General features: G+C 49.5%; 1 protein-coding gene across 3 annotated transcripts in view; it reads left to right on the forward strand.

The window, feature by feature from the left end:
• Window positions 1-6: 6 nt before the first annotated feature.
• The window catches only part of CD34 (CD34 molecule), a 14,154-nt gene continuing 3,662 nt past the window's right edge, over window positions 7-10,498 (forward strand). For 2 of the 3 annotated variants that reach the window (XM_009331953.1, XM_009331956.1), the window contains exons 1-7: window positions 7-70; window positions 5,228-5,362; window positions 6,092-6,375; window positions 6,485-6,562; window positions 9,027-9,174; window positions 9,495-9,535; window positions 10,277-10,441. In XM_009331953.1, coding sequence (XP_009330228.1) covers window positions 19-70; window positions 5,228-5,362; window positions 6,092-6,375; window positions 6,485-6,562; window positions 9,027-9,174; window positions 9,495-9,535; window positions 10,277-10,441 — 903 coding nt within the window. In that variant the 5' untranslated portion in view covers window positions 7-18. The remainder of the gene's footprint in view (window positions 71-5,227; window positions 5,363-6,091; window positions 6,376-6,484; window positions 6,563-9,026; window positions 9,175-9,494; window positions 9,536-10,276; window positions 10,442-10,498) is intronic. The other variant, XM_009331955.1, reaches the window with a different exon arrangement.

Consider the following 10,498-nt stretch of genomic DNA (forward strand, 5'->3'; position numbering starts at 1 on the left):
TTGGGAAGTTTAAAAATAATGAAGTGGAGGCAGCTTTTCTGGATTGCGTTCTGTGTTGTGGAGTTGTCTGGTGAGTATTGACTGCAGAAAATACCAGGGCTGCAAGCACTGAGTAGCGTGAGACTAGTGCATGGGGCAACTTCTTTACAACTTTAAAGTTATAACTTTAATAACTTCTGAGACAGCAGCTTGGGGGGGATGCATTTTAATGAGTGTTTAGTGGAGATAGCAACTTCACACGAAGAACACCGCAGTGACATTTTACAGAACAGCACTGCATCGGGCATCCTGGCCAACACATTCACAGCGATGTGCTGCAAACAGAAAATGCTGCTGGTTTGAAAAGGAGAGCCATCAGGATGTAAGAGCTCCCTATCATATTGCAGATAACACAAGGGGATGCAAAGCTGTGAAGTGCAGCCACGGTTCAAGCCGTTTCTCAGCCTGCATTGGTGGAAGTTAGCCTTACTGCTGTTTTGTGGTAGGAACTAAACATTTTCTGAAAATCAAATGACTATCCATAAATATTAAAATCTCCTATTCCAGCTCTTCAAATATTCATCATATGAAAAAGTGAATAACAATACAGCGATTTTCTCTAGGTAGTACTTTTTAAAGGGTTATATTTTAGGGAAATATTATAATTTTTGTCCCAATCCCAACAACCATAAAGTCATAAAAAGGGACTAAAAAAAGTGAAGCAGCACTCTGTGTGCTGCATAGCGTGCTGGGACAGGAGCCAGGAACCTGCGGGTCTCTCCTCAAAAGTAATTTTTCCTTACTTACATGAATGTGAGCGACTAGATCGATTGAAAGAATTTGCTGCATTTTGTTCTTCTGTTTCACGGTGCTCCTTTCACATTCCCTTTGCTGCCAAGGTATATTGCTCACCCGAGCCGTTGTGCCTGATCCTCCAGTCTATGTTAATTCTACAGGAAGAAAAAAAAAACAATTTTATTTGGGACAAATAACAGTCAGGACTGTCTGGTTGGGCTGAAGTGAGCAGCAAGCGAGGGTGTAGGACAAAAGTGTTTACCTGAAACACGAAACCCGAGTTCCTTGTAGTACAAAGCAAAAGTGATGCAAAAGTGATTGATGCAAAGGTGATACAAAAGTGATAAAAAGCTTTGCCTTTGTAAAGACAAAGCTACCAGGCGACAGAGGATTTAATGTTGCAAAATGTCATTCCTTTTGCCAGCACAGCCAAAGCTCCACATTTCTGCAGGATATTACGGTGCTTTATTAGCACTTGCTGGAGAGTAGAGGAGGTTTATTTCTGCTCAGTGTAACTGCTGTACAGAGCAGAAGAAAACCAGGGAGCCCGTCCTTGGGGCTCTGCAGGCTCTTCATCTCTTTGGGGAGTCCAAGTGAATTAAGCGAAGGTTTCAGTTACGCATCTCCCAGTGGAAATCCCGATTCTGGGGCGTTTGTGCTCAGGTTGGCTCCTGGCAGCGCTGTTGAGGGTAGGATGGCCGGCCTCCACCTGCCCCCCGGGACAGCTTCAGCTAAAGCCACGCGTTTTACAGGGGAAAAAAAAACCCCGTGCCACGCTGGGCCGGGTGCAGGTCTTCTACAAATGCCACGTGTGGATGCGGCGTGGGGAGGCCGGAGGCCGGGTACCGACTAGCTGCTAACTGCAGTCTGACTCCAGAGCAACGAGCAGCCTCGTCCAGCCTCACAGGGAGTGAATTGCATATGAAATACACAGTTCTGGGGTTTGCCTGATCCTTTGGGGAGCTGCTGGTTTGCAATGAGTGTGGGAGAACTTTACGCTTGTCCCTGGTCCACAGAGCGGGCTGATGCTCCGGGGCTGCTCGAGAGCCCTCCGCCTGCGCAGCGGCGTGATGCTGCGAGCGGTTCTCAGTGGTGAAATTGGGTATTGATAAACCACGTGCAGAGCTGTCCTGTGCTTGTCTCAAAACTTACGTGGAAAAGAATGTATTTATTCTATTAGTACCTAATACAAACACGTTCTTCTTTCAAATTTTTTTATCTTTCTGTTTTATATCTTTTTTTATTCATCTCTGCCAAACTTGATTTTAAAAAAAAATCTCTTTTCTTGCCATTTTAAAGCATTCTTTCTTTCCTTTGTTCCTTTTGCAAGATCTAGAAAAGCTCTAAAAATCAGGGAAGGAAAAAGGAGCTTTAAAACTCACAGCCACTTGAGTTTAATGTCCTTTAGAGGGCTGCACATCATAACTGCGCAAGCCAGGAGCAACCTTGGTCCCTAGGAAGGTGCCGGGCTCCCAAGCAGCGCCCTGCTGCTGGGGAGGCCCCGAGCCCAAGAAAACCCTTGGTCCAGCAGCTGGGGTTTGGCACGGCGGCTCAGGGGGCTCCCCGCAGCCCCCTGCCCTGTGCGCCCTGCGTGACTGCGGCCCCACACCCATATCCTGTCCGGGAGAAGGAAAAGGGGGAGGGAAGGGATTTTTTATCAGATATTTCCAGAGGGAAGAGGGCTCCACCCGCTTGAATTCCTGCCACATGGCTGAGAGTAGTAAGACTGGAAAGGCGGGAGTAATGCAGGCTGGAGCCCTCGGAGGGGTGGCTGCGGGAAGCCTGGGCTGGCCGCAGCTTCAGAGATCCCTGCTCCCCTGCTTTCCTTACCCTCCTCTTCCGCGGCCGCTGGTACCAGCAGTGCCATGGTGCCAGCTCACCTGCGGCGCTTTGCCGTAGCTCAGCCGCAGCCCTTCTGGGTGCACCGGCTGCGCTTGGAAAACCGCTTTGTTAAACGCACAGAAGAGTTCGAGAAACTATCCTGGCACAGGCTTTCTGTGTCAGAGCACTGAAGTAGCAAAAGGTTTACCAAGAGGTTTACCAAGAGATTCATGTATCAGCCGGTATCAGCATAGGAGGTGCAATTACTGTCTGGGAATCCCCTGTGGGTGGCACCTTCCACCTTGCAGGGATGGAGGTGCAGGGGAGAACCCCCCGTGTTTAATCTGCTGCGGGTGCAGAGTAGGGCACAAGTTATGGCAACTTTTCTCCTGTTTCCTGAGCCACTGCAGAGTTTTGCCTTCTGTGGTCCTGGTTTAGTGTCAGGGATGAGTGTTGGACCGAGTCAACTACTTTAACATTTATATTGTTGCTTTTTTTAATTTGATTTGAGCTGAGATACTTCCTAAGCCCCGTTATTAAAATATCTTTAAAAATCAGAGGCATTTACTTTTTAAACGCTAGATAGGTAAATACAGTAGTTACTGTGAAGTACAGTTTTCTTTCACACACCTGCATGCTTTTGCTCCTGCATGTGCTAGCCCTACCAGGTGAAGTTTTCTCCAAGGTTAATAAATGGCTTGGCTTAAACTCTCAAACCCTTAATCCTAACACATTGACAAAGTTTAGCAAAGCTAGTAAAAATGTATGGTGCAATAAATGACCCACTTTAGCTGAGCACCATGTGGATTATCCAGCTCACATCTGGATCATTTATCTCATGAGTCCTAAGGTTTCACAAAACTTAGCCATGTTTTCTGTAAAAGTACCTGCATACACTACAATAAAGGGAAGAAAAAGAGATACTATGTGACAAGTCTTCTCACAAATTACACTGAGCAATAATCCAGGCTTCAATCTATGATATTCAGTGGTGAAAAGACTTTGATTAGAAATACCTCTGGTGCTTTACAAACATCTGGAATAGTTCAAAGGTGCTTGGGTGGCTGTGGCACTTGGGGAGGTCAAGTCCAGGCCCTACGTTGTCCTAGTGATGTAAAGTTTCCTGCCAATGTCCATGCAAACACAAGGCTGTATGCAAAGCGTGGATTTAACTTTGTGCTACTCATTATTCTGGGCATGCAGTCATGCCTCCTGCTTTTGATTTGTAAAATTCATCAGAAAAACTTGGTGATTTAACCAGTTGGAACTGAACTGTCTTGGAGAGAGAAAAAACTTCTCCCTTAAATAAAAGCCATTCCAGAACCTAAATCCCAGCTCCAGACACCTGCACCGAGCCCTCGGCAGGGCCCCCGCCTCCCCCCCGGTGCTCCCACACCCAGAGCAGCTGCAGCCGGGACGGGACGGGACAGGACGGGATGGGACGGGACGGGATGGGACGGGACGGATGCACCAGCGTGGGTGGCCCTGTGGGGCCGAGCTGGGGTGCACTCCCCGCTCAGCACCCTCCGGTACGACCACCCACCGGCTGCAGGAACAGCCGAGCAGCTCATCCTGCTGTCACCCATTGCCAAAACGAACTGCGGCGATCTCGGTCTTTGCTTTTCATACACCGTCCAGCTTCTCTGGACCTGATCCAGCAAAGTGTGAACACCCCAACTCAAAAAAGTTCCTGCCAGGACAGCACCGCAGTGCACGATACACAAATGCATGTTTAACTGGCAGCGGATGCATCGAGCCCGGCCGCTGCCCTGACGCTGGTGCTGGGCAGCCGATCAGGACCTGTCAGTGCTGCTCCATCTCGAAGGGTTGTTTGGATGAAGTAATTCTTCTTGGAGCTCGGGCTCCCGGGGCAGAAATACAAATGGAACAATGTATTCTGTATGATTTTCTCTTTAGTGCCTGGATAAGAATCTTAAAATGCAACAGCCCTGGCATAGAGACCGAAGCTGTTTGTAAAAAGTGGAACTAGATCTTAAGAATAGAAAAGGTTAAGAAATGGGAAGAAATGCATTTTCACTGACATATAGTTCATTTCAGAAGGAAAAGCTGGAAGTGTCATCTTTGTAACATAGCAGGAAGCAATATATAAACTTTAAGTTAGAACAGCAAACCATTCTCCAAACATTCAGTTTTACCTCCAAAGATGTTTTTGCTCATGAGTCAGAGCTGATCCCAAGCCAATGGGAATGTTTCTATTTACTTTGAGATTGTGCCTGCAACTGCAAATCCAACTTATTTTTCCTGAGGCACACAAATGATCTCTTCCAAGGCCCGAGTATTTCCTCCAAGGATTATAAACCCAAACTACTATGAAATCCAGCTTTGTGCAGAGCTTCGTGCATCCCTCGGTAAGCCCGAGGATCGGGCAGGATGAGGGCAGAAACGAGCCTGTCCTCCTCCAGCGCTGTCCCAGGAGCCCTGGAGCCTCTGCAAGGGCTGCATCAAAATTTGGTACTCGCCCAGCTGAAATGCTTAGTCTCTGAGCTTCTCCCATATAAGCTCTAAGGCAGCCTGCCATTTTGGGGCAAGAAGAAAGCAAATTTGTGAAAGCAGCTAACGCCTCCCCGCCCTGCTCGCAGGGACAGCCCCTAACACCTTCCTCTGCCCCCAGGCAAAGCTTCTGGGAGCCCAACAGACACCCCCATACCCACGGCCCCAGCCATGGAAATGAAAAGCACCAGCAGCACGGCAGCCACCGGAGCCCCCGAAGTCCCCAGCAGTGCCAAGCCAACACCAGAGACATCCGGTAATCGCTCCCCTTGCTCCCCCTGTGATTCCTGGTAGCACTTGCATTAATAATCAGGTTTATTAAGTGCACAGGCTTGCCCTAAGAAACCACATAGTCAGCGCATGGGTTGTGCTCTCAAAAAAGAGCCTGATAGTATGGTCAAAAGCTTTAATCCTGTCCAAAAAAATCCCACCTGGGGCAACCTAACACTGCTGTCTTCAGGACGGGCAGCTTAGACCCATCCTTTTCAAAACAGCCAAGAGATGATGGGACAAAATGCTCATTATTCTTTTATCTCAACATACCTATTCTTTGCTCAGCAAACGGCACCTGTAAGCGGTCTGCCAGCCTTTATGGTAAGCTCTGAAGGGCTATGAAGCAGGGACCCTTGCACAGATGTACGGTGCCCTTCTCTTATGCTGTTTGAAATCAGTACATCTTTTTGAAGACTCTGGGTCAAGGGGGAGGTGAGGGCGATGCAGGGGAGGTCGGGCAATGGCATCCTTGCTGCGGTGCAGCGTATGCCCAGGAAATTAGCCCATTGTAAACAGATTATGAAGCGCATGTAACAATTAGGTAACTGAAGCAAGTCTAATGCGCGTTTCTTATACAGCCAATAACACATTCTGGTACTGCTGGCTATGACAAATCAATATTGTACTTCAGTCATCGCAATGCCACGCATTGATTTTAGAGGACTTAAGCTTTCTTATGTATCCCTTTCATTGCATTTCTTCAAAACCAAAGCTGCGGCCGAGTCCCTGGCATCCAGCCCCACCTCCCCGGGGCTCAGCAGCGAGCAGCCGAGCCCACAGCCCAGCCGAGCCCCCACGCAGCCGCTGGACACCCCCTTGGAGCCAGACCACACGAGCCGAGGGGTCCCCACAACCGAGCACCCAGCGACTCGACCCAGCACGACGGCAGAAACCCCGGGGTCCACGCCAGCTCTGACGAGCTCTCCTGCCACCTCGGGGCATCCTCGCGTCACGGCTGCCACCACGCCACTGCACACAGGCAGGGACAGCCCGAAGGTGAGGATGCGGCTGGACACTGGGGGCTGTGGGACCGCGGTGAGGCTGAACTTCTCTCACAACCTCCTGACAGTTCACTGGTACCACCACTGTGTTTTTTCTCTTCCAGCCCATCACGTGCCACAATGTCAAAGAAGTGAGTGACACTGGAGCCATCTGCTTGCAGCTCAACGAGTCCAACACTTGCGTGAGTTGCAGCCCTGGGTGGCCACGTGTCTCCCGGGGGGGGGACATGCAGGAGGAGGGGGGCTGCAAGCAAACAGCCGAGGGCAGGTTCCTGCAGCGCTCTCAGGCTTGCAGCGATGGGGTCACCCACCGTACCTGGGGGTTCGGTTTGGGGTGGGGAGCTCACACCATTATCCCTGGGGCAGAGCATTTGAGCTGTGCCAAACTGACAGAGGTGGGGATGATCACAGCAGTCCCAGGAGGATCCCAAAGGGATGATCACAGCAGTCCCAAGGGAAATGCAACCTCTTGGTTGTGTAAAACCTCCTTTTTCATGATTAAGCTCTGGGGTCAGTTTAGCTTCTGAAGTATCTCCCACCATGTTTAACGGGAAATTGCCTTTGTTCTTCTTCTTCCTCTTCCCTGTTGGGAAGGCGAGCACCTTCTTCTGTCTTGCCAACTGCCCTAGGAAAGAAAACAGGGCATGTGAAGGAGCACGGGTGGCAGATCAGTGTCCCCATCTGCACCAACTCCTAAGGGAATCCCAGGCTCTCTGTAACTGCCCTTGGCCTTGTGCACCAAAACCGAAGCATTTATAAAAGCAGAAGAGGGTCTGGCTGAGCTACTGTTGTAGGTGGGAGGAAAGAAACCTTTCACACAGGAGGTACAACCTGCAACAGAGGCCAGATGGTGCTGGATCTTGTGGGACAGCAGGTTCGGCAATGCCCAGGGTATAAAATGACAATGATTCATTTTCCTTCTGCTGGTCAGCCACACCGCCACCACCTGGGACGAGTGAATTCTTACTTGGCTTTTCTCTGCAAATTGGCGATTAAATGGCAGTTAGACTTGCTCCTGTTTACAGGGACTGCACTTTAGCAAGAATTCACATGGAAACTCCTCCGGGAGCGAGTGATTCTGATCACAGATGCCATCTAGTGGGCAACGGCACCTCCTGGGCACAGGGCTTGTGCACACTATGCACGCGTTGCATACCTGCACATACATAAATGGATGCATATATAACATTCAGAATATCCTACAGAGTTGTATCTAATTGCACATACTCTTAACCCTCCCTCCATGTGAAACGAGGCAAACTGCCCCACTTCCAACCGTGTTTCTCTGGGAGCTCTCACCCTGCAGCAGACCTCTCCCATGCTTCCACCTCAACTAAGTGGGAAAAACCGGCTCAGGCTCAGCAGCCGCTGAACCTGGAAACCAGATAAGAGCATCTGCGAGGAGAGCAGATAGGAGGGACCGTGCCGTGTCTCACTTTCCTGCTGGCCTTTCCCAAAGCAAATGAGCAATAAGCTGGCACCCAGCGCTGCTAATTGCAAAGGGAAATTCTGACACTCCGATGAGTTCTTTCCACAGCAGAGAAAGGAAAATACACACTTGGGTCTCTTGTTCCATCTTGGCCTTTCTCACCCCAAGCCAAGCTCTATAGAAACAGCTGAAAGTGATTTGTTTGTTATTCTCCCATGGATAAGTTTCTGCATTTTTGTACGCTAAGAGGATGTGGCGATCCGAGCACAATACTGAGAGGAAGGTACTGAGCTGCCCGGCTCTGCACAACACTGCAAGACAAGAGGGTTTTTCTCCTCTTTCACAGCCCCACGTTGGTGGGTACCCCCCAGGGAGCGAGCGGAGGGTAGGGGCAGGATGGGGGATTCAGCTGGAGCCGGTCTTTCTCTCTCTCGGGAGTGGGCATGGCCACAGTTCAGATGATGTCCCCAGCTGGGAGGATGTTAGGGAAGCTGATAACGTCTTTTAGCAACTGTGGGTTCTGTCTTCAAGCCTGACTGTGGCTGAAAATAGACCCGAGGAGAAAGCTTATCCTGTCTGATACAGAAATTGGCCCACAGAAGGGAAAGGCTGCAGCTCCTCACTCCTCTTCCTCTTCCACCCAAGAGTTGGTTCAGCTCTAAAATGTGAGAAATTTGTATTTTTTTGCCTAGCCTTTGATCAGCAACCTAGCAAAAACATTGAAGACATTTCCTAAACAGGAAGGCTCAATGCTTCTTTGTTATTTCCCTCCTTTCCCAGCCGCTGCCTGGGACTCTGAAACAATAGGGCTCTTCAGGCGCCTGTTTCAGTCCAAATATTGGAGGGACTTGCCATGCAATTCAGATCCTAAATTTAGCTTTGTTTAAATGCCATTTGCAAGAGTTGCTAATAATATCTTCATTTAATTTAATCTCATTAAGTTAAGAAACAAGAAATAAGCATCTCCATTTTCTAGGTGTTGGTATTGGGGCTCAAAGCAGTGGTGAAGTGGGAGGTGAAGGTCTGACACCCAGCCCAGTACTGTTTGTCACTTGTTGTCGCTTCTGCTCAGCTTTGCACAGCACAGATAAGCCACCAAAACAGAAAGGGTGAATGCACAACATCATTACCCATAGAAGGTACATCTTCAGCATAGCTGAGATGGAGAATTAGTCGGCTTGGTTGGTTCAATGGCTGTTTGTTTGAAAATTTTGCAGAAACATTTTTTAGAGATGAAGGGATCGGACTTATGGAGTGCAGTATGTGAACAGAGCACCCACCGCGTTCCCTTCCCCTGCCAGATTAAACTCGCTAAATCCGAGGTGGACCGTGACTGTATGCTGCTCATCCTCGTCGGTGAGAGAGGTCAGTTGAGCTAATTCCTTTGGCTGTCGTTGACACCACTGGATAATTAGCTCGATGTGGGCAATGGGAGAGGGAACTGTTTGTGGGGAGAGGCTGTGGAACACAAAGCCTCAGTTGCAGCCTGGGAGGAGACTTCTCTCTGCAACTACAGCTCTTCCTTCTGGGGTCTTGCTAGATCCACGAAGCCACAGCGTTGTCTCCAGAGCAGCGAAGGGGCTCACGGCTCCTCCGTGTTCAGCAATGGCCAGGCTCTTCAATGCTGGCATTAGCTGCGGCGTGACCCTCTACGTAATGTGCCTTTCCTGTTTTAAACCTTGCAGATCCTGCTACAGATATGCTCCAGGAGTCTCACTGGGAAAAGGTAAATTCCTTGAGCAAATTCAGCTGAGAAAAATGGATTGCCTGAGTGGCTGGAGAAAGGAGATTTTAAGATGGTCACCTGAGGCTGGGGCAGACGGCTGAGACCTGAACCTGCCTCCATCCCAGAGGTGCTCGTTGAGCGTTGGCACATGAGATGGTTGGAGCCAACCACCAGACATGCAGTGAGGCAGTGGTGCACCGTAAGAGCACTAATACAACCACTGAAGGCAGAAACGCTTGAAATAGTTACTGTAAAATTTGGTAGTATTTTCTTAAAAAAGGCCTAGATCCCAACAATAACTCTTAGGATGCAATTGGCACTCTGCTTCTTCAAAGTACCATGCTGACATTAATTAATTAATTCCTCCTCTCAACACTCCAGTGAGGCTGCCATCGGCTTGTAAAGCTGAGCTCCAGGTGCCTATATAAATGGCAGCCAACAGAGCTGCAACAGCAGTGCACAGAGATATTTCAGCCCTGCAGATGCATGCTCTAAATCTCAGGGCCTGAGCGCTCTTGTCCAAGGGAGAAAGTTTCCCTGTCCCACAGAAGATACTAGGATGGAAATGAGACCATGAGGATGTGAGAGCTGACAGGGAAAGTGCAAAGCTCAGGAGCTTGGGCAGCAAAGCTTTGTTTACATGCAGTTCAACGAGGAGGTGAAGAGCAGCATTGTTTTAAGCTGCAGATGCACATGTTTCCTGTTTGTCAGACTCCCGACTCTCTTTGGTGTTTTTTCCAGTTTGGAATAAAATCCCTCAAACGGGGGAGCGTGAGGAACCACCAGGACTTTTCTCAGAAGACCCTGATCGCCTTGGTCACATCTGGACTCATGCTGGCGTTCCTGGGCTTGGCTGGATATTTCCTGATGAAGCGGCGGAGCTGGAGCCCCGCGGGGGAGAGGCTGGTTAGTGCTTATAGATGGCAGAACAGCCGGTAGAGAGGAGCCCGGCGGCGCAGGCGG

The sequence above is a fragment of the Pygoscelis adeliae genome, unplaced genomic scaffold (assembly GCF_000699105.1).
Source record: "Pygoscelis adeliae isolate BGI_AS28 unplaced genomic scaffold, ASM69910v1 Scaffold189, whole genome shotgun sequence".
NCBI classification, from domain to species: domain Eukaryota; kingdom Metazoa; phylum Chordata; class Aves; order Sphenisciformes; family Spheniscidae; genus Pygoscelis; species Pygoscelis adeliae.